This window comes from Myodes glareolus, chromosome 10 (genome assembly GCF_982192425.1).
Source record: "Myodes glareolus chromosome 10, mMyoGla1.1, whole genome shotgun sequence".
In the NCBI taxonomy this organism is placed as follows: domain Eukaryota; kingdom Metazoa; phylum Chordata; class Mammalia; order Rodentia; family Cricetidae; genus Myodes; species Myodes glareolus.
In genome coordinates, this window is record NC_142035.1 from 65,988,052 (window position 1) to 66,012,613 (window position 24,562).

The following is a 24,562-nucleotide window of genomic DNA, read 5'->3' on the forward strand; positions in this document are numbered from 1 at the left end:
TTTGCAGTGAGAACTTCATACCAGAGTGTGTGCTTTAAAGGAAGTACTATTTATAGGACTATACAACTTGTATCAGGCGCAAGAGCTTCTGCAGTTTTGCATATTTTCTTTGTTCTTACTATCTTACCTAGAAGAAACAAGAATAGATGCACCTGGGAAACGTTTCTTTTTCAATTTTAACTTTTAAAAATGTTTTGTACAATATATTTTCGTCATGTTCTTTTCCCTCCCTTAACTCCTTCCAGATCCTCCCCACCTCCAAACCCACCTCTCAAACAGAGGAAAACAACAAAAAGCAAAAAAGAAAAAAGAAAAGAAAACCAAAATAGACAAACAGCTGAACGAAACAAAAGAAAATCAATAAGACAAAAAAAAATAACACAAAAGAAATACACAAAAAAAGCATGAATTCTGTTTTTTTCTTGACCGACTCCTCTCAGTATGGGGCCTGTCCTGGAATAGGGGTGGTATTTCCAGTGGCATTCCATTGAAGAGACCTGGCTTTCCCTTTCCAGCCTTTAGTTGCAGAAAGCTCCTTGGCTATCGGTGGGACTTTGCATCCACTTCACTTTCTCAGTGCTGCCGTTTTATCTGGTTGGAACCTGCACCAGTCTTATGAGTGCTGTTATAGTCTTTTTGAGTTTATATGTATATCAGCCCTGTTGTGGATGAAGGATGCTGTTTTCTTAGAGTCATCTGTCACCTCTGGCTCTTACAACATTTCTGCCTTCTCTTCCACATGAGTCCCTGAGCCTTGAGTGGAGCAGTTAATTAAAAAAAAAAAAACAAAAAAAAAAAACAAAAAAAAAAAAACGGTCCATTTAAGACTGGGTGCTCCAAAGTCTCTCACACTCTGTGCATCTCCCAGTTGTGGATCCCTTTCATTCCATCTACTGCAAGAAGAGACTTCTCTGATGAGGGCTGAGCAAGGCACTGATCTGTGGGTAGAGCAATGTCATTAAGACTCATTTCATTGCTACATCCCTTTAGCAGAATTATAGTGGTAGCTTTTCCTCTAGGCCCACGACCTATCTAGTCTAAGGTTCTTGGGCCCTTTAGCCGTGTCAGGTATGGGCTCCATCCATAGAGTGGCCCTTAGGTCCATCTAAAAAGTGCCTGTTCACATGTCATTGTGTCACTCTTGCACCAGGATATCCTGCAGTCTTGTAGTCTCAGGGTTTGTATCTTAGTGGTACTGACGATGACTTTTCTCCTCTGGTAGTATCAGTGCCACAAAAGCCAGTCAGCAGCAATGAGCATTCTCTCTAGATTTCAGCTTGGTTTTTCCACGTTTGATGACATAAGTAAGTTGCATCTTCAGCAACAGACTCTTCCCTTTGGGTTATAGAGTAACTAACTGTCTTAGTAATAGTCTGTGATATTTGGGGATGGTGGGAGGGGGGAGGGGGGTTTGGGGCTGGTGGAATCACATTGCCAATGATTCAACAGGTAAATAGTTTGTTGAGAAAAGCTCAACACAGCCCATTAATAATAGCTTATCCTCCCTCCAGACTGTGTAGATGCGAACAGGCATTACTGCTAAGTCCCTACTAAGCAAGACTTGTTAAGTTTTGGAGAGCTTCATACATGAATACTTATCTACGTCACTCACACTCACTTTCTCTCTCACCTCAAACTTTTCCTCTCTCTCAAATTCATGAGAGAATTTCTCTAATTATTATTTTACACACACACACACACACACACACAGAGAGAGAGAGAGAGAGAGAGAGAGAGAGAGAGAGAGAGAGAGAGAACCTACCCTCTCTCTACCATTTAATGCCACTCATACGCACTTCTTGCTTATAGATACATGTATATGACCACCTGAGGTTAGACATCCTATGCAGAAGCTCATTTCTGGAGAGAACTAGCCCTCCTTCTCCCTGCAGATACTGACTACCTGGGTGAAGCTCTCAACTAAGGATGGGACTGTGTGGAGTTTCCCTTGTCGTTGGCATGTCAGCTGCTGTTGTGATTATGCTGGTTGATATGTCATGGTTATATTTTCCTTGTCATGCCTAGAGGACCCTGTATAGTAATAGACATCCTGAACTTCTGCCTCTTAGGATCTTTCCAATACCTCTCCCGTGATATTCCCTGAGCCTTGGGTGTAGGGTCAGCAAGGTCTTTTAACTGTGCTTCTCTCTAGCCTGTGTATCCTTTTTTTTTTAATTATTTCAACTTATGTCTCCTGCCTGAACCTGAAACACCCACAGGCTTGATAGACACAGCAGTAAGCTAAATTAATCCTTTACATCTAGATCTTTTAGAGCTTTGCTGACTAAGTTCTATTTTTATAGCCTATGGTAGAGCCAGGAGTGTATGTGGAGCAGACATCTGCTATGTATAGTAATGTGGAGTAGAAAACTTAACTATTGGAAATAACACAGACCACAGAAGGCATCCATCTGAGTGCATTTCTAATCCCTTCACTGGTGGATTTAATGTTTAGTTGTCCTCTTAGCTCTAGTTTTATCTCCTGTCCTGAATGAAGGATCTTGTACAACCCATACCATTCAGGAGTGTGTTGCCAGTGTGAGATCTGGACACAATTATGGTTTTTAATCAGTGTTTCTCTCCACTGTTGTGGAATCTTCTGAAACTGTGTAGGCAATGAAGGGGTGAAAATTGCCTACCCAGCTGTCCAAGCCCGTCTCCTTTCACCTCCTGAACTTAGATCAGCCTGTGCCTCTTAGTTTCTTCCCAAAGCAAAGCTAGTCAGCAGTTATGGGGCCATGTGGTCCATCCACCACAAGGCTCTCAGCTGGTCTCATTTTAGCTGATTTCCTCTGTACTTGTGGAACTGCCTATGAACCTTAATAAATCCCAAATTCAACACCGTAGTGGTTTCTTTCTCTCCGTGCTTATGGAGGTAGTTCACACTGCAGCATCAGTCAACTCCTGCAAAAGATTCAGTACAAAGAAACTATTTTCATATGTGATGGTCAGATGCCCAGGCTACAAGTCTTCAAACCTGGTCATATCCTCTCAGCCCACTCCTGTTCTTTTCCAAATACACATTATGTTCACGTCCTCTAAAATCTCTTTTGTTTTTCTTGAATTGTTAGCTTTTATTGTTCTTGAATTGTTGCTCAGTCCCTGCCATGGGATATCTCTGTTATATTTAGAGACAGTAGTTATGATGGTAAGTACCAGTGTTTCATTTGCTTTGCTCTAAAGAAGCATGGGCCAGCGCTTTCCCCTCACACCTTGGCTCACGCAGAACAGCCCCTCTGCAGCCTGTCTCGTGGCACTTGCAAGTACCCCCATTGTAGCATTTATTGCATTGCATTATGCAATAACAATAAAATTTTATCACAAAGTAAAAATGTAAAGAACTGGCTTATGAGCTCCCTGAAGGCAAAGACAGAGTCTTATTTGTTATTCAATTTTCAGTATGAATCCAAACATTAATCAAATGAGAACAGCATTTTTCAGAATATAATTGTGATATTTTTACTGTGGTAGAGGTGGCATGTTTATGTCTTGATGATATATTCTACTTTTATAGATGCCATGACTCAACCTCAAAATAAGAAAGATTTTAACCTGAACCAGCTACTGATATATCTGACAGTTGAGGAGAATTTCTAACCGCCTAACTCTGTCTACTCTGGGCACCCATGGTTAGTGACTTCTTCTATTCTCCCTCCAGCAACACTGAAGGAACTAGTCTCCCAGACAATGATCCGCTGGGCCCAGGAGAACCAAATCCAGGATGCAGAGTTGGTGAGGATTATGTTCAACCTCCTCCGGAGACAGTATGACAGCATCGGGGAGTTACTACAGGCCTTGCGGAAGACCTACACCATCAGCCAGGCCTCTGTGAGCGACACCATCAACCTGCTGGCTGCCCTGGGCCAAATTCGGTCTCTCCTCAGTGTCAGGATGGGCAAGGAAGAGGAGCTTCTCATGATCAACGGGCTGGGGTAGGGTCGCTCACAGCAAATGCAGTTTTCTAGAGAGACTTTCTCTCCCCTTGTGGTGGGACATCCTTGTTGCATGAGCTACCTCTGTGACAGGAGCCGCCAGACTGCCTGCTGTGCGGGGTGAAAGAGCATTACTAAAAGAAACGAACAGGATTCTTAGAGACTCTTACAAAAATAGCCTACATGGGGTCATGAAAACAAGTCTGGAGGAGAGGGCAGTATGCTTAACCTGCGAGAGAAACCATTTGGCTGGGCACCTTCTGAGGCGTCTGGGATATTCCCAGTTGGCCCCTTTTTTTCCCAGATCTAAACTGTAGATTGATTTTGTTTGTTCTGTGAGATATCTTAAATTATGACAGTAGCTCATGGATCTGCCTCACAAACTATGGAGACAAGACAGTTCCTGGCTACTTTGGGGTCAGGGGAATTTCCTTTCAGTGCCAAACGTAGAGGAGAAAACGAGTGCCGGTGAGGTTCACTGGCCAGGCCCACAGTGTTGCGTGATTAAACTCAAAAGCAACATTCCTCCCCATCCTTGGGCTGGCAAACAACAGAAGTATCACTAAGGACCAGGAAAGTGATTTGCATGATTCTCATGAAAAAAAAGGGTATGTGCATGCATGCATTCCCCAAATTCACTTGCAAAGAGGAATATTGTAATAGAAATGAGGAGACTTTCATATGACGGAAATGAGCTGTAGAAATAGGTCCTCCCCTCTCCAGCCAAGTTACAGGCAACTGCTGCATCTCCAGACTTCTATTTGCGTAAGCGTCATTGTGTGAAGTAATGTGAAGATGTGATGTTGTTGCGTGTTCATGCCATTGCTTTCTGAAGACAGAATGGTATCCACAAACCTTATGGTATCAAATACGAAATTCCTATAAGAAAAATCTGTAGTTCTGTCATTAAGAAACTGAGTACAAAGAAGCACAGCACATGGAAAGGAAAGAAGTTCTTGGGTACACAGAGAAAGAAAAATCCAGTGATTTAGATGGTCTTAGAATTTATTATAAGCAAAAAAAATTTAAGGGAGAATTGTTCAAATATTATTAGAAATAAACATTTTAAAAGAAATGGCACTTAGAAATATCTTTTGCTCCTTTTTGATGTCAGCTAAAACAATCCATATGCATCCCATGACCTAGTGCCTTCTTATTATTTTTCTCAGCCTATCATTTTAATATTCCTCGACCCCGATTGTGTTTGTGTGTTCTCATCCCTGGATTTTCATAGCCGAAGAGCAACAGGTGCTGAATTCTTTCTCCCTCCTGTTTTTCTCTTAGGGACATAATGAACAACAAGGTGTTTTACCAGCACCCCAACCTAATGAGAGTCCTCGGCATGCATGAGACGGTGATGGAGGTGATGGTGAACGTGTTGGGTACAGAGAAATCACAGGTAATGCCATACTTAGCAAGAACTTGACTCTCGGGGCAGGAGTATTTGCTTGGGTATCTGTCGCCTCAGTTCTTCCCCAGGAGGAAAGATTTCTACAGAGCCAAAAGGATCCAAGAAGGGGGCCATTGCTCCTGGCATAGTGTGCAACTGGGAATTGATTCCAGTTTTCAGGAGATCCTACTTAGAATGAATGGTTTTTGTTTTTGCATGTATGCATATATATAGTATACATGCATATATGTGAGCATGTTCACATGCATGTGGAGGCACATGTGTAGGTCTGTATGCACAATTATGCCTATACACATGGAGGCCTGAAGTCGACATAAACTGTCTTCCCAGATTGCTCCCCAGTTTGTTTCTGGAGACAGGGTCTTTCCCTGTGCTCAGACCTCACATATTCAAATCGTCTACCTAAGCAGCTTGTTCTCGGGATCCCCTCTCTGTGCCCCCTGAGTGGTGGGATTATAGGTGGGCCTATTCCCACTTTGCTTATGTGGGTGACGGAGATCAGAACTTGAGTCCTCACACCAGTGCAGGAAGCATTTTATCCGCCGACTCATCTAGACTGCGTGCAGAATATGGATCGTGGTTTCAAACACGGCTGTTTCTAGAGTGCCCCCGTCCCAGGACTATGTGGTGGTCTCATTCTATTCTGTTGCAGTGATAAAAACACTGACCAAGCACAACTTAGGGGAGAAAAGGGTTTATTTGATTTATACTTCCGGGTCACAATCCATCAACTTGGAAAAGTTAAATCTCTCCACAGAACCGTCAGCACATCTGGATGCCGCAGTGACTGCAGACTTCAGAACTGTTTTTTAGAACTCCTCTCGGGATTCTAAAGAGGGGAAGTTAAGATCTTTCTAGGATTCTAACATTGTTCATTGAGCATTGTAAGATCCAGAATAAGCTATAGCTTGCCACAGAGACACTAATCCCTCTGTTAAGCAGGGAAGGCAAGCAAATCAAGTGATGAATGATTGCACCTCCATGCTAACTCGTATGGATGTGGTGACAAGTGCCTTGGGCACCAGCAGAAGAGCAGTGACTGAGGCCACATTACTTGGGGGACATGTTCACAGAAACAGGGCATATTCAACTTTGGAGCCTGTCCTGGAACTCGCGTTGTAAACCAGGCTGGCCTTGAACTCACAGAGATCCGCCTGCCTCTGCCTCTCAAGTGCTCAGATTAAAGGCGTGCGCCACCATCACCCGGCACCTTTCAGACTTTAACTGTGGAGCCCACCCTTGGCCCAGAGGACCTGAGTTTTGATGGACTGCTGGGCATTGTGTTTCTGTGATCTCCAGCCCTGTTTCTGATATTACCCTTCCGTGTTCCACTCATTCCACCCGGAAGCAGTGGTCATGTGGTTGTGCAGTTTTGTGGGACATGTAAGGAGGCAGGCAATAACTGATAGATGTTTTCCTTAGAAAGAAAGATCTTGGGGACTATAGTTAATTTCCAAGATTTTTGGAAGCCTCATTCTTAGGCATTCTGTCCTTCTGATAAACATCTTAGGGAAAAGAGGTGTAAGGAAAAAGTTCATGTTCCAAACAATTCATAGCTTGTGAGACTTCAACCTAAGCCTCCTTTAAGGCCCCAACTGGTCACAAAGGCCTCGTGATAGATTCTTCTCTCTAATACTTCCTTTTCTGCCCACAGATTGCCTTCCCAAAAATGGTTGCTAGCTGCTGTCGCTTCCTTTGCTATTTCTGTCGAATTAGCCGGCAAAATCAGAAGGCCATGTTTGAGCATCTAAGCTACCTGCTGGAGAACAGCAGTGTGGGCCTAGGTACGTGTGGCACACATTATCACTTCCACCTTTAGACCCAGGCAGTCCGCTCTCCCTCCTGACTCCTTAGGAGGAGAGGGCAAAGAATCAGCGTGAATGTGATGATGCTTGTAAGTGCGAAACAAGACCAACCTGTCCCAAAAATAAGTGTGTGAAAGCATGTCTGTGGTCTCCACTTTCTCTAGAGGTGTTGCTACCAGCTGCCTGTGGGGGCTGAGTTAGTCTCCTCTCTCAGGTCCAGTGGTCTATAGTTTATGAGATGCTGCCTGGAATGGAGGATTACCCTGAGGACAAATTCTCTCACAGCCCACTCAGCTCATCAGTGAACAGAGCTCTTAAGACCAAGGTCATGAATCCAATCCTTTCCTGGCAAGTTGGCTGCAGGATTTCTGACCCACCAGCCAACCAGCAAATTCTGCCCTTAGCTGCATAGCAGCCTGGCCAAGAGCAGCTAGGGAGAATGGAAATGGAGAAGCAGCAGTTTGGCACCGCTGCGAGAAATGCAGGTCACTTTTTTGCCTGGCTCCCCATGCTGGACATAAACCAAATGAGTTGTGGAACACACAAGCACATACACTGGAAATGTGAAATCTCACTTTCCTTTTTTTATCAAATGCAACCTCAGGTTACTAGCTTTTTGTTGGTGCTGTTGTTGTTATTTTTGTTTTTGTGTTTTTGTATTTTGTTGTTACTTTTGGTTTTTTTGTAAAATGTCACCTGAAGTTTTTCATAATTGTAAACCAAAAATAAGTATCACAGACAGCATTGGTACCCTAATTTAATTATATGGACTTGTGCTGTTTGACACTGTTTTTAAACCCCAAGTGGTAGACCCGAAATTTTTCAAGTCCTTTAGGCCCAATGAAGGAGCCCCTGAGCCTTTGGAGTGATCACAAAATGGAGACTCCAAGAAGTTTTGTGTTATGAAAGGTACTTGAAACTATGTGGTCCCAACCCATTCCATAGGGTGATTCTGTTTTAGTTGGTATTCCCAATAGTAATGAGCAGGAGAAGGAAGGACAGCAAATAAGGCTTCTCTAAAGCTGGGCCCCCAGCCCTCTCCCGGGGCTGCCTTTGTTCAGCATGGGCCAGGTTTCAATGTATTTGCTGCCCTCTCCTGTCCACATACGTGCACTGCACTCTTAAATCTAACCTGGCTGGCCTTTAATGCTCCGCTTCTTTTGCTCCATCCTCAGCTTCCCCATCGATGAGGGGGTCTACCCCACTGGACGTGGCAGCCTCCTCGGTAATGGACAACAATGAGTTAGCACTGGGCTTGGAAGAACCGGATCTTGAGAAGGTAACTGGTTCTTGGGAGACAACATCTTATTTTTCTCGTAACTGTATTGCAGCCACACAGAGAAAAAACAAACCAACACCTAGGTTTCCATTCAGATCCATTTTATATTGGTGAAAGTGTAGTGTAATGTAAGTGCCTGGTATACCACCATGGGCCCCAAGGGTCACTTATGGCCAAAGATAATCAGCTTCTTGGACATGAGAGTGTGGGGCATTTGTGTTCTTCAGATGTGAAGGCCCCATGTCACTGTTCTGTGTGGAGCATCACTTGAATCCCTGTGGTCCCTAAAGAAGAGTTCTGTGAGATCTAATTCATGAGTCCACATATGGCATAGTTCTAACAGGAGGCTGTAAAATCAATGTGCTGGCCTCATGCACACTGCTGCCCCCTACTGGGATCGTGAATACAGTCCCTAATAGTGACAGTCTGCCTACAGTTGAAAAGTTACAGTGCTCTGTGACTTAGAATGCCCACTCTAGAAAGTTCTCCATGCTTGATATCGAGTTTCTGTACTCATCTTCCCTGGGTGTGCTGTATTAATAATTAGTAAGTGGAGTGTTCCAAGTTTATAGGAAAGAAAATGATTGTAGTGGGCCATGGTGGGCCTTTGGTAAGTATTCAGTTGCAAGATTTTCGAGCATGCCACTCATGAAATTATTGGCTTGAGTGGATGATGACTGGTAAGATTGGCAATCTGAGTTCTACGTGTGGAGAAGAGCAAAGCGGTGAGCAAGGAGTGGAAGAAGTCAAAGGCCACCGGCTCTCCTCTGTGAGCGGGTTTGAGAGGAAGAAGAGCTGTCACTCAGAGAAAGCAACAACTGAGGGATGAGCAGAAGCTGTCAGCTGCACTGTTGGGGAAACATGGAGTGTTTGGGGCTCAGCCAGGAACGCCCCGTCTAGGACAGTCAGAAAGCCAAACATGGCAGAAGCATCGAGGGCATGTGAGCTTGGTGAGAAAGGTGATGGGTGTGGTCAGAAATTGGACTTTATTAACAATAGAAGTTCACGTTCATACAAGGTCGCTGTTTGCCAGGTCGCACTCTGAGTACATTTCACAAGTTAACTCATGTGACCCTCAAAAGAAGTCATTGTATTATTACTACTATTATTATTATTACTCAGAAGTTATGGGCAAGGAAATGGGATTAGGTCATGTCCTCAGTGCCACACGATAAGTGACTCAAGAGCCCATGCTTGTTCCAATTATATTACTGTACCTCACTGGAGAACCATGAGTAACAGAAACTGCAAAGGCCCCCAGCGGGGGAGCAACATAATATGTTGTGTGGTTTTGAAGGTTGCAATCAATAAGGAAGCTGACTGGAATAGAAACAAGAGCTGGGGTGAGAAGAATTGCTAAGCGTTGTCTTCGGTAATCCAGGCACAAGTGGGTGCTGACTTCAGTTAATATTGACATGGCAGGTGTGAGAAGTGTTTGGATCCAGAAGACCTGGGGAAGGCAAATAGCAGCCATTAATCAAATATTGCTTTGGTTCACTTTCAGGCATGCCCAGCCCACACCCTAAAGGTCGCATGCAGCCACGGAGGGGTGCAAAAGCAATCTAACACACCACTTCAAAAACTTACGATATGATGAAATTTTGTTTTGCATGTTTGTAACTCAATTGCATAGCCCTTGAGCATATACTTTGCAAATAACAATGCCATTTTCTGATGTCAGACGATTAGACGCTCCTCAAAGGTCAGGGAGTAGCACAGAGGTGTCTTGAGGTTCCCAGATGGAAATGTCAGCTGAGGAGCTGGCTGCATACTTAAAGCTCAAGAGGGTTTTCCAAGCTGCAGATAGAGATCGTGAAGGGAGACTGAAGCTCTCTGGGTAGATGAGATCCTTACTAGGAGGGGTCAGGGCCCTGAGAACCACTGCCCCCTGGGGGGTGGGGTCACAGAAAAAAATGAACAACTAAACAACAGGAAGAATAGTCAAGGAGGGATGAGGAGACCCTAGGAAATCTATCTGTGAGGCAGAGGTAGAAAATTACTTTAAAAATACATTTTGCTTTGTTCCTTCCACATAGAAGAAAACTCAAAGAACTTTGGTTGAGAAGGCAAAGAAGGGGGAACTGGTATGTTACGATTGAGCTATCTTGGCAGCGATGCCCAGTCTATCTGAAGGCACACAGACAGACAGACGATGGTGCCAGTCATGAAGTCCCTGCTGTCTCACTCATGACAGAGAACTGTCGGCCACGTTGCAGAACCATGTCCAGGCTGTTAAGATGAGATGATGATTTCCCAGTAATAATTTACTGAAGTTCTGTGTTAGGACGTTGGGTCAGATGTGTTTAACTCACAATAAATGAGGCCCATGGTGAAGCAGGCAGACTACATGCCTGTGTCTGGTCACTTACTTCTACCTGGGCACATTTACTTTAAGGTGTTAGGGCATATTCATCTTCTGGGGCCTCTGTAATACATGTCCACAGACGGGATGACTTAAATATCAGAAGTTAACCTTCTCAGTTCTCCAGTCTGGAAAGCCAAGACCAGCTGTGATCAGCTTTAATTTCCCCTCAGGCCTCTCTCCTTGGTTTACAGACGGCTACCTTCTTGCTGTGTCCTACAGGGCCTGTCTTCTGCAGAAGTATCTGTGTTGTTTCCTCCTTTGACAAGGACACTACCTGAGAAGTCCCCTTTCTACGTAGTGTCGTCTTCACGGGCCTTTCCCCCATAACGTTCTCATACGCTGAAGCTTCGGGTCTCAGTGCGTAAATCTGGGGTGGTCCAATTCAGCAGAAGGTGTATTTGAGTCATTCATTTCACTCTTTGGGGTATTTTGCAACATCCAGGATATATTTTTAACTGATCATATTTTAGGAGAAGACAACATATAAGTAAAATTTTAATCATTTTGTCAAATCAGTAAGCATTCCTGTTGGGACTAGTTAAATTCCTAATTTATCACTAGGGTAAAAGCCAAAGTCAGGAAAAGGATCTTTATTTTAATTAATTTTTTTGTTACCATATAAAGAAATGTATTTTATTGTGTATGTGTATCTGTGCGTGTGTGTGTGAATGCATACACATGTGATTAGGTTTGTTCTTTTCTGTCCCCCTCTTTCTGATCTCCTTCCCCCTCCCAAATAGTTACCCATCCTGCTTTCATTACATATATATTCCAGTACCTTCTCCTCTTGTTCCCTCTTCTTCTACCTCTGCTCTTTCCCTTCCCTCACACAGGCCTCTCTATACCTGTGTGCTCTACACACTCACACACCACCACCACCACAACCAGCACCACTACCACCAAATACCTACATCACACACACAGACATACCACACATACCACATACACCATGCATATGCACATGCCACACATCACACGCACAGACATAACACACACACACACACCACATATACCATTCACATACAAACATGCCACATGCCACACCCCACACACATACCACACATACATGCACACACATGCCACACATCACACACACCACACCACATATCATACACAGATGTACATAAGTTAAAAACTACCTCCCACATATGCAACAAAACATGTGGCATTTGTTTGTCTGAGCCTGTCATTTTTTAACTTTACATAATAATCTCCTTTTCCATAGGAGAAGGATCTCTTACTGAGCTTGTCAAATAATAGTTTATCCAACAGCTGGTGATATAATGACATTAAAAAATATCAGATGTGACTTAGGGTTAACTTTCATCAGCTCTCCCAACTGCAAGAAGAGTAAATGAGATTACCAGAGGAAAAAAGGTTAGAAGTTACTCCCCTAGGTCCTAAAGGCTTGTGATAAAGGAACATCACTTGTCTCCTATACACACACCACACACACACATATACACACCACACACACACTTCACATACACACACACATACACACACACACACACACACACACACACACACACACACCTCTGTTCTTGTGTGTGAGCAAAATTCTCCTCTTCCCCACATATCCACAAAATACCGAAGTCAAAAGCAGAGTGGCAATTCAATCCTCAACAGCAGTTGATTTGCTGGTATCTATCCCTGGTTTCTGGCAAAACGTGGGCAAAATCTGGAGTCTGTGACTCACAGCCTGAGATCTCACGAGCCATGTCTGGCAGTCTAAAAGCAAAGAGACCATTGCCAATCGAATTTTTAGCTTGCCTCTGTTTGGCCACCCCAATGTTGGCATCTTGGCCTTTGGCATTAAACAGTGTTGTTGATCCAGAGCTCGAGTCAGGACCCCTGGCGACCCAAGCACCATGAAAATACCATGGATTACCAAGGTCAAGGGAGCATTGCCAGCCTTGGCAACACAGGGCGCTCTCTCGTATCTTTGTGACTTTCCACATGCTTATATGCTTACAAATAAATTATCCTGACTTAAAACTATATAAATAATTTTTTTAAAAAAAGCTAAAGAAGCAAGACCTCATGTAGCACAAGGCTACCTTCAGGTTCTCTGTGTGCCTTGAATTCCCAATTCTTCTGCCTCCCACTCCAGAGTGCTGAGATTCTAGGCATGGGCCACCACACCAGCTTACAGACTGGTCAACTTCCTCTCTCTGGGGGTGGAGAAACCTAGGAACTGAGATCATAATCTTGTTGATGACTTGTGAGTAAATGTGGACTGGAGGTTCTGGTTCCAAATCTATTAAATTATATATCCCCAAAGGTGGGGGGGCTGTGCTGCACTTGGGCCCTTGGATCATCCCTGTTTCTAGAGCAAAGGGTCCAAGATTATAAAAAAAAAAGTATGTAATTATTTGGTGGGTGTTGGGGGTAAAAATATCCAGGCTTTCTCTAGTTTCTAGAAATCAGAAGCATCCAGTTCCTAGAGATGCAGCTCTCACGGCTCGTTTAAGGGGAATTTTAACACGAGCTTGGCCTTAAATGCATGGGGTTTTCTATTTTCATTGTGATAAAATGCACATACTTTACTCCCCTTGCCATTTTCAAGTGTGCAGTTCAGAGTCACTGAGGCCTTTTATAATGTTACGCGGCCAAAACCACATTCATCTCATCGCTCCTTCCATTTCATCAAACTCTGCCCATTTGACAGCAACTCCCTCCTCCCTGCAGCCCCTGGCTACTGCCAGTTTTCTTTCTGCCCATATGGTTTTGACTGCTTTGGTTTTTCCTGAGCTACAGTCACACAGTATTTTCTTTGCATGACTGACTTACTTCACTTAATGTATCTTCAAGGATCATCCAATATGCGGGCCTAGCCTGTGAGAAGTCCCTCCTCTCTAAGGCTGATTACAATGTATTATCTACATATGCCACATTTTTCTTACCCAATTGCCCATTGAGAGTTACTTAGGTTTCTTCTATATTTTTAGCAGTTAGGAGCAGTGCTGCTGTGAATTTGGATTGTAGATCTGTCAAGATCTTATTTGTAATTTTTGTGTATAGAGCCAGGAGTGAAATTTCTGGATCATATGGTAATCCTATATTTTACTACTTTTTATAAAACAGCTATCCTGTTTTCCATGGTGGCGTGTTTCCTTTCTTTTCACCAGGGCTTGCTCAAGCAGATCCAAGTTTTCTTTATTGAAACTTATTTTCTTTTTATTTTCTGTTTACTTGTAATTTTTAACACAGTAGTTATCCTGATGCGTATACATAGATATTCATCACTTTTGTGCTGTTCTTGGCAGGTGGTAACCTACTTGGCAGGTTGTGGCCTTCAGAGCTGCCCCATGCTTCTGGCCAAAGGATACCCGGATGTTGGCTGGAACCCCATTGAAGGGGAACGCTACCTGTCCTTCCTGAGGTTTGCCGTCTTCGTGAACAGTGAGTCCCATGTGCTCCATGCTCAGGATAGAATAATTATTAATTACGGCTTTATACAAAAAAGGGCATCGTTTCGTTGCTTTGTGTTAGTGAATATAATAGACTATACAGATGATTAGCATCTGGCAGGAGAACTCCCGAGAAGAAACGGGCCAGACAAGCATCTAGAGAATGCAGTGACAAGTCCAGCGAGGACCACCCTGCTTGGACTTAGACTTGCCTCCTCTCTGTGCCTCTTCTCCCATCACCTCATCTGTTTCACAGAGTTAATGAGTGTGCACTTCCAGGACTTTAGACTAGTCTGTGAGTGGGTGAGCGAATGAATGGATGCATAAGTGGATCAAAAGTACAACAATAAGTGAATAGCTATTAAAGGTTCCAAATGTGCAATTGCCATAACAACCTTAAATATTATTACTCTCAGTACAAGCCATCTTCTGTTTGTAAGGAATTCCCATTCTCCTAAAACTCTTTCATCACACCAGAATAATGAATAGACATCGTTTAAGACAAGTGGACTACTTTCTTGGAAGGTGTGTTGTCAACTGTTTTGTTACAGCACCAATTCACCTGTGTTTGCACTACACTTAATTTCTCTGCTCTAGCAACTAGATCCCACGCTTCTCCACCAAAGCCTCTTCTTAATCTCTCCAAACTGTTTTCTTCTCTCAAGACCAGTTTTGGTATAGCCTTGAATAATCTGTTCCACTTCTGGTACAAATAATCATATTCCAGAATTAACACAGATCTAGTATATCAGGAGAGAAGAAAGATGGAGAAAAAAAAGGAGAGAGAGAGACAGGAAAGGGAATGGGGAAAGGCAAATTTTAAGAATTCAAGGTCTGTGACCGGAGAGATGGCTCTGTGGTTAAGGGCAGTACTGGCTGCTCTTTCAGAGAGCTAGCATTGGGTTCTCAGAACCCACATAGCAGCTCCAGTCCTGGGATATCCAATTTCTTCTTCTGGCCCCTGTGGCCACCAGGCATGTATGCAGTACAGAGACATTCATGCAGACCAAACATCCATGCACATAAAAATAACTAATTACTCTAAGAAGTCAAGGACTAGAGAGAATCCTCAGCCATAAAGAGTACATACTATTCTTGTAAGGGACTATAGGTTCAATTCCCATCGCCCACATCAGGCAGCTTGTTGGCCACCTTTAACTCTAGCTCCAGTGGATTTGACACCCTCTTGTGGCCCCCAAGGGCATTCACACATATGTGTCTGCATGTGTGCACACACATAAAAAGAAAATAAATATTTTTAAAATTGTTTTTATGTACATAGATTGCGTGATAGATGAACTGGATGTAAGTAGGTTGAATTTTTTCATCCTGTCCTCCTTCATAGTCAAGATCAGGAATTTTATAAAACATTTAGTGTAACTCCTGAATTCCCACACTTAACTTGCTGATTAAGTACAACTATAATGAACTAAACTCTGGACCGAAATGTGTGATCTGTTCCTCTTACCTTAGTGCTATTTATATCTTCTTAGCATAATCTCTTTAGTACATTTTCACAATGCAACAAGTTCTAGTAAATTGGCTACATTTATGAGCTTTAGCATCTATGATATCCTAGAAAACAAATACTGTTTTGGGCAAAGTACACCAGTTTCTGCTTTAAGAGAATTTATTGTCGTTTAAAAGAGGGTATATGTACATGGAAATCACTATTTTAAAAATAAATAAATGGATAAGGCAAGAAAGGAGTACTCAAGAACTTTGAGAGCTTAAATTCATCCCTTTGAGATGATCAGACAAGATGCTGTGAAGGAGGCCATGTTAGAGATGTACCTAAAATGTCAGGTTTCTAACAACAGATGCAGGAAAGGTTATCCAGTCAGAGAGTGCCGTGTACATGGCCTAGAGGCTAAAGAACACTGTTCTCAGCAGTGATCTGTCAATCCCGAGGGTGGCTATGTGAGTGACAATAACAGATGAGGTGTGAAAGGTAGTTGGATGGTTGTAACAGGGAGAGCGTAAATGCCAAGCTGAAATGTTAGTATCAATCTTTTGTATAGAGAACCAGGAAACTGCCTTAACAGGAGGCAGAGTAACAGGTACAACTGACAAGTTCTGTATTCGGGTTAGAATGAGTTATAATGGTAAGGATGGGGATGGATGGGAGTAAATACATTGGAGATTTACTATATAGCAGACAGAGATTACAGAGAAAGAATTGCTGGCTGTGGTGGTGGTGATGGTAATGAGGATGATGGATGGGTGTGTTCAAAGCCAAAGTACTAAACTGAAATTCTTAGCGGAGGGATTTGAAGGCAGAGAAGAAAGAAATCAGGATAAAAGAAGATGAAAATGGCTTAGCATAGATCACAGTAAATTTTTGTTAGGTCAGATAATACTGATTTTACTGTGTGTGATACTCAGACATGTCCATAATTTAACTATTAGGATGAGAGATCAATCAGACAACAGATAGAAATGGCAAGTATCTGCAGACGCTTTAGATTGTCTCAGAGCAGTGTACACAGACAGCTATGTGGGGAATGTTCTTTTTCAAGTAATAGTTTTGAATACCTTACAAGACAGAGTGTCTCAGTCTTATTTGTATGGGAGACTTCAGGATGGGAAACAGAACACACGGAGTTCAAAATCAGCTCTATCATTCACTGGCTATGTAAATTTAAGTAAGTTAATGAAACCTTCCAGCCTCAGCCTTTTTTATTATATAAAGCAGCAAAAATAATAGCACATATCTCAGAGTTATTTTTAGGTATAGATTAAATAATCCAGAGAAAACCTGAGTATCATGGTGTTACAAAACACAGTAAGGCCTACAGCTGTGTTAGCTACCATTGTTTATCACGATCCCTACAAGGACTGGAGCTTTTGAAACTGAGATACTAGTAGGTTTTTGAGACTTCAAAACACTATGTAAATCCTTAATATCTGAAGATGGTTTAAAAGGACCTGTGGCTACTTTCACGGCATCTATTCAACAGAGTACCCCAAGGTTGCATCAGGAGAAGGACATGAAAGCAGAGTATCAGTGCAAATAGTTCAACTCCCTGATGATCCAAGAGGAATGGAATTTTCCCCTTTGAATTTGTCAACAATTATGGCATAACCAAGTAGGCATAATTCTAGTACTCAGGAGGCTGAGGCAGGAGGTTTCCTGGTGTGAGGCCACTCTGAGTGACACAGTAAGTCTCTTGGGATGAAGGAATGAGGAAGAAGGAAAGGGAAGGAAGAAGAAGAAGAATTATATTGTTTAACTATGCTGTTAAAAACATTTTAAAGCCAAAGCAAAAAGCTTTTAGATATCAAAATAATACAATTAAAAAACTCTAATATTATTTTAATGGCATATCTTTTTATTGATTTTATTGAGCTATACATTTTTCCCTGTTCCCCTCCTTTTCTCTCCTCTCCTCTTCAACCCTCTCCCATGGTCCCTGTGCTCCCAATTTACTCAGGAGATCTTGTCTTTTTCTACCTCCCATGTAGATTAGATCCATGTATGTCTCTCTTAGGGTCCTCATTATTGTCTAGGTTCTCTGGGATTGTGAATTGTAGGCTAGTTTTCTTTGCTTTATGTCTAAAAGCCACTTATGAGTGAGCACATATGGTATTTGTCTTTCTGAGTCTGAGTGACCTCACTCAATATGACGTTTTCTAGATCCATCCACTTGTTTATCAGCCTATCTTAATGTTTTATATGACCTTTCTAAATAAGATTTCATTTTTTTATCTTTTTCATTTTGTTGTTGCTGCTGCTGCTTCTGTTGTTGGTGCTGTTGTTTTCAAGACAGGGTTTCTCTGTAGCTTCGGAGCCTGTCCTGGAACTCACTCTGTAGACCAGGCTGGCCTCGAACTCACAGAGATCCGCCTGGATCTGCCTCCTGAGTGCTGGGATTAAAGGCATATGTCACCATTAACTGACTCTAATTTATTTAATTTTATTGTACATTCCGTCCACAGTTCTGCCCCACATTTCTCCTCCCCCCACCATTTACCACCACCAGCCCAAACCCCATCTACTCCTCCCAATGGGTAAGGGCTCCCATGGGATGTCAACAAAGTCTGGCACATTAAGTTGGGGCAGGACCAAGTCCCTGTCTCCTAAATTAAGGCTGGGCATGGCATCCCACCATAGGGAATGGACTCCAATAAGCTAGCTCATGCACCAGGGATAGATCCTGGTCCTACTGCCAGGTGCCTCACGAATTTCTTGAAGGAGATAATCTTCTCTACTGAATTTTGATCACCTTGCTTTAAAGTCTTGGGTTGTATTCAGTTCTGAGAGTGATGAAGCCTCTATGTACCTACAAATGAAAAACTCTGTAACCAGACACATGGTGCGTCACTTACCTTTGTGTCCTGCATGTTCAGTTTGGACAGTATACTGTTAGCAGTTGAGGCAAGGACAATTTCTTGTCAAAATGACTAGCTTTACCACATTGAAAGCAAGCTCCGTATGGAATTTCTTTGATGCCCATCATCATTTTATTAAGTATATTGGCTCTGCTAGGAGTAGACATATCTTATTGTCATGAAAAGCCCTATGTTAACAAAACATTTTAAATGCTATATTCTCTAGGTCTTTGAAGACCATTTATTTACCTAAACTATATCTCTGTATGATCTTGAAAATATGATTAACATAACCACAACTTTAATTTTTATAGATGACTAACTACTAACCTGAGTTTCTTCATTATCTTAAATGGTTTATAATAATAGCTTTCAAGGACTAGAACTTTATCTTACATTTTAAATGAGCTGTAAAGAAACGCTACCTTGAACAAGAGTAAAAACATATATACAGTATATTACAACAAAAATAACCTTAAATTTGTATCAATATACAAAATCCCTTAAGCAAGAGTAGAGGCATATATATAGTAAGTTATAATAAAAAATAACTTTAAATTTGTGTCAGTATACAAAAATTCCTTAAACAAGAATAGAGAAATATATATAGTTTTATAACAAAAATAACTTAAATCTGTATCACTATACAAAAATCCCTTAAATAAAAGTAGAAACATACATATAATATAACAAAAGTAACTTCAAATTTTTACCAATATACCAAAATCCATACCAATGTAAAATATTTACAATTAATAGTTGTCTTTTCATGGTGTATTCCTACATTCCCCCAAAAGATGGCAAACATCCATAATCCACTGAATAACCAAAAACCACCCACCCCACATCTTGGGAATGTGGGCATTGCGTTCTCTAGTTGGCTTCGTGTTGTCTGAGGGCAACAGCAACTCCAACAGAGCCTGAGAAAATTGAGACAGTGGTCAAGTCCCAGGAAAACTAGTTGTAACATTTGCTATCCAGTCTCAGAACTGTCCCATACAAAGGGATCAGTATATGTATTGCCTGTTTTATAGTTTTTCTGGTTTATTTCTGTATGTCTGTAGCCAAGATTTTTAGGAGGTTTTCCCCCAGTCAAATGTGATTTCTATTAACCTATTAACCTATGGAAATAAAAATATAACCTCTGCCCCAATGCAATACATTTTCTGAAATCCATTTTCAAAGTTAAGGCATCCCTAAAGTATCTAGGCTGGTTTAACTCAGCAGTCCTTTTACAATCCCACATCTTTCAGCTGCTAACTTTTACTCATCAGCATTCAAAAACTTCAAAGTCAGCACAACACCATACAGGATGTGTATTTCCCACCTTTATGTGGTTTCTACAGTTCCTGAGGGACAGAAACCGAGAGAAATCAGAAGGAGAGAAGAACAAGGTAACCTCAGGGCAGACTTCAGAGACCTACTTTCTTTACCTAAATCTCAGCTTCTAAAGTTTCTAGAATCAAAATAGCTCTACCAACTGAGGACCTGGGCTTCCATACATGATCCCATAGAAAACATTTCATATTTAAAAACCAGGATAAAAAGTTTTTGACCCTGCTTCTTCCACGTTAAGTGCATTGTCCAGCAGTTCCCTTCAAGGAACCTGCTGTGCTGAATATCTTGACAACTAACCCACATGTTCAGAATGTCATGTGTGTAGCTTTTATCAGTCATTTCAATAGTAAAAATAGTGAATGAAGCTTGAGATCTAAATAAAACCATTGATCTATGCTAAAATGGGGTTTTAAATCATATTTAAAAGCCATGCTCCAACAATATTCTTCATGCAAAATATATGTCTGGCACTCATCACAAATTGACTTTCATATTGAATAGATGCTATATATTCTATTTAAATGCTCATCAGTTCTGACTCTAGGTTTCCTTTTCATTTTATGTCACATTTTTAAAAAAATGTGAACCAAAACTATAAATACATAATTAACATTTTTGGATAATTATATCCTAATCCTCAGGTTTCCACTGTGCTAGTGGAAGGATGGTCCACCCTGCAGGACCTCATTTGTCCCTTAACGGTAAGATCCACATATGTCCTGATGTTCTTCTTTGTTGTCTTTCCTAAGTCACAAACTTATACTTTCCCACTTTATATATCCACTACAGACTAAGAGGCACTTAGACTTAAGTGCCCTAAATCTAAAGGTTGCATCTATAATTGTAACCCCAAATCCACTCTTTCCCTAAGAATTTCCCATCTCCTTAACTTCAGTCACCCACTTTTCAGACACACAAATCAAACAGATGACTGCATTTTCCTTCATCTACACTTATCATTGAATTCTGTTGATTCCATGTCTAAAATATTTCTAAAGTCCATGAGTTTTTTTCTCCTCTTTCATCCTATTCCAGGATGTTTTCTTCTTCTACCCAGACTACTTCCTCCGAATTAGATCCAAATTCTAGGGTTCTACTTGCTAGATAGTTTTTGTATCAACTTGACACAAGCTAAAGTTATCTGAAAGGACTAAACACACTGTGAGTTGTGCCATCCTTGGGCTGGTGATCCTGGGTTCTATAAGTAATCAGACTGGTCAAGCCATGATAAGCAAGCCAGTAAGCAGCTCCCCTCCATGACCTCTGCATCAGCTCCTACCTCCAGGTTTATGCCCTGTTGGAGTTCCTTTCCTGATTTTTCTTCAATGATGAAAATGATGGAAGTGAAAGCCAAATAAACCCTTTACTCCCCAAATTGCTTTTTGGTCATAGTGTTTTGTCACAGCAATGGGAACCCTAACTAAGACATCTACTCTCCTATATCTGACTGCAGACAAATTCAAATTTATTGTCATAAGATAGTAAACATTTATTTATTATGTATCTATAAGACAATTGGGAAGTGCTCATGCCAGTCTATGGGTCTGGTAGGATACTTCTGTCTCATTCTGGGATTCAGGCTGTACTGTCTGGTTTAATACTTGTCCATTGTTCCTAGACCAATGGCTAGAAGGTAATAGGCTTGGCAATAGTTTGAATTAATGAGAAAATTTGCTAAGACTCTCTGGCTTGCTCTGGTCCTATAATAGTAGTCCATAGGCAGATCCCTAACTTCTCCCTCTTAGACCAGGAAGAAGTTTATTCATTTATTCGAGCACTCTTTTGCAGGTGAGGGTGTAGCTCAGGAACATTTTTCTAACATGTACAGGCCCTAGGTTCGATTCTCAGAACTGGAAAATTATTAAATAATAACTATTTTAATTACTTATTATGTGTTGTCAGGAGTCACCTTTTTGGGATAACTCCTGCCATAACCCTAGCCACAGTGGGTTCATACATTCAAGGGTAGGGGCATGAGAATTAGAAAAGTTAGGTAGGAGGACCAGAGATAAGAAAGAAACACAGAGATATAGGATAGTAACAGGAGGGCAATTCTGTGAATACTGAATGCTGAATTCTGAGTTCTGATTTCGCCTGTGTTTATTTTTCCATACATTCTATACCTTAATACAAAAGAGAAGAAGGCAAAAGGCTGCCTTCACATGATACAAAGGACAACCAGAACAGTTACTTGCCCCAATGCTTGAGACATCAAGCCATTAATTCTTGAGAAAAGTATTTGATGCTTAGGGCAGTGAAAACACCATAGACCAAGTATCCTGCCGGCAGTCACTCCCTAGGTCAAACCTCTTATTTCAAAAGAAGGAACAATAATGTTTCCACTTCTATGGGTCATCTTAATGTCCAAAACACCAAGTGACTACATCCTAGGTCAGGGTATGTAGCCATACTTGTTATCAACAACTTTGAGCAAGCAAAACAAACTCAAACTCTCTGACCTTCAGACAAGGTGGAATAGGCTCACATTTTGGGGCCTCCACAATGTGTCAAACATTAGCAAAACCTGAAATACAAGATTACATAATTCAAACACAATACTCTATCCTTACCAAAAAAAATATATATATATATAGTTTAGTGAGAAAGCAGACACAAGGGAGGGTTTAGAGTGTCTGAGAGGACTGGATTTTTGGAGCTCTCGTGCTTTAAGTGACTCTTGAGGAATTCCATGGAGTTAAGTCAAGAGTTTATGACAAGAGGATGGAGTTCAAACGAAAGCATGCTGAGCAAACGAACTACATAACAGAACTGTAGTCAGAACACAGGGCATGAGAGAAGGTGATAGGAGGAAGATGCAATCAGCAAGCTTCTATTGTCCCTGGAGTCTGCTACCTTCACCCGTGTGAAGTGGTGGGAATCATTTCTATTTCCATACCACTGCTCTCACACGGTGGAAAGAAAGTCACAGCATTGCCAGCACTGAGCGGAGCGCCTTTGAAGGAAGGCACTGCACGCAGCCACACTGTTGCTAAGCTCATTGCCTGCTTTGGAACCCAAGCAAAAATACTGTGGTATGCCCTTGGGCAAGAGCGATTTACCTCAAAATGTTCTCCCTCCTCTGAAAAATGCCAGCAAGGTCAACATTTGGCCTCACCAGAATACGCTTGGTTGTCAGCTGGGCTCACTGTAGGCAACCAGGAAGCATTCCCCCTCTCCTGTCCCCACTACTCCATGAAGTCTTTACTAATTCTCCTCCTCCGTCCCTTGTCTAGTCAGCCACAGTGGTTGGATTCTGGATTCTTTCTCTAACAGAGTACATCTGCATCCCCCACAAATGTCCAACTTAAAATGATCAGGGAATGGCTTCCTGGGTCAGTTCTCAGAGTCAACCTAATTAGCTAAGTTCTGAAAATGTGAGATTTGGATTAAAAGGGGGCTAATTGGGCAAATGAACTTTAGATACAGTCTCAATATACAACTCTGCTTTCTCAACTTCTGCTTCTGCTGCTTCTCTATCCCATACACTCTGTGGTGCTAATTGCTGTGGGATGTGCTGAGCTGAACTCGGCATGCTGATTAGAAAATGTGCTGACCCACAGGCATCTCCAGTGTGAGCTAAAAGCATCAGAGTGCCGCCTTTAAGTTGACTTCATTAATAAGGTTGGGTTTTTTCCCCAATTTTGACTCTTAATATTTCATACGTTTCAAAGGACATTCATATATGTTTCCTGCTAAAAGTTACAGACCAGAAATATTTCAAAGCAGTGCCATATGTTACTTTTCTGTCTAAGAGATTTGCTTCGGAGCATGCTGCTCTTTCTGGTACTTTTACTGAACTATCTCTCCTGTGAGTAAACTGTATGGGGATATATTAAAAGTATAAGGTGGAAGTGGCATGCTATTCTTTTAAATGTATGTTTATATTTAACATTTGAGAATTTCAAACATGCACACAATGTGTTTTGATCAAACTTACCACCACACTCTCTCCCTCAAACTTCACCCACCACCACTTTTCCCTATTTATCACAAGTATTCTTTTTTCTAAACCTGGAAGCCTAATTAGTGCTGCCAGTGCATGCATGGGTCATGCTTTTTGGGTGTTGTATATGGGGTGAGACTTGAACAGAAGTTGATTGTTTTGAGAAAGGGGCTCCCTTTACATTCCAGGCTGGCCTTGAACATGTGATTCTCCTGACTCAGCCTCCTAATCCCAGGATTATGGACATATGTTTCTGTGTCTAGCTCCTAGATGGCACATGTCTTCTCAAATTCTCTAAACTCTCCTTGACAACTTGTAAAAATAATAAGCTGTTTAAATTCAGCTTAATGAAAAATTATGGATGACATGAACATAATTTTAAGACATTCTTAAAATCCCACAAGTATTCCCATTCTTTTGCCCTAATTGTAGCACTTTTAGGTGACTAAATATTAATGCCAGGGCTGTGACCAAGCTAGGCAAGTGCTCTACACTGAGCTATGTTTCCACCCTTAATTATTCCAAATAAAACATTTTTATGAAGCAAAATTTAATCTGTCCAGATAGCTTTTAAATATGTCTATGAATTATGTGGTTGTCCTCCCTCTAGAACATGGAGCCTAAATCTTCTTCCTTTAAGCATGAGCTAGGTTTAGTGAATCACATCTAATGAATAAAATACTGCAAAATGATTGTGTATAACCAGATTGCTACAAGCACACTGCAGCTTCTGCCTTATTCTCT

General features: G+C 41.6%; 1 protein-coding gene across 1 annotated transcript in view; it reads left to right on the plus strand.

Moving 5' to 3' along the window:
• The window catches only part of Ryr3 (ryanodine receptor 3), a 369,298-nt gene that overhangs the window by 212,603 nt on the left and 132,133 nt on the right, over window positions 1-24,562 (plus strand). Inside the window, exons 40-44 of the mRNA XM_087910876.1 lie at window positions 3,659-3,932; window positions 5,217-5,331; window positions 6,998-7,127; window positions 8,324-8,427; window positions 14,062-14,197. Of these exons, the coding sequence (XP_087767002.1) occupies window positions 3,659-3,932; window positions 5,217-5,331; window positions 6,998-7,127; window positions 8,324-8,427; window positions 14,062-14,197 (759 nt within the window). The remainder of the gene's footprint in view (window positions 1-3,658; window positions 3,933-5,216; window positions 5,332-6,997; window positions 7,128-8,323; window positions 8,428-14,061; window positions 14,198-24,562) is intronic.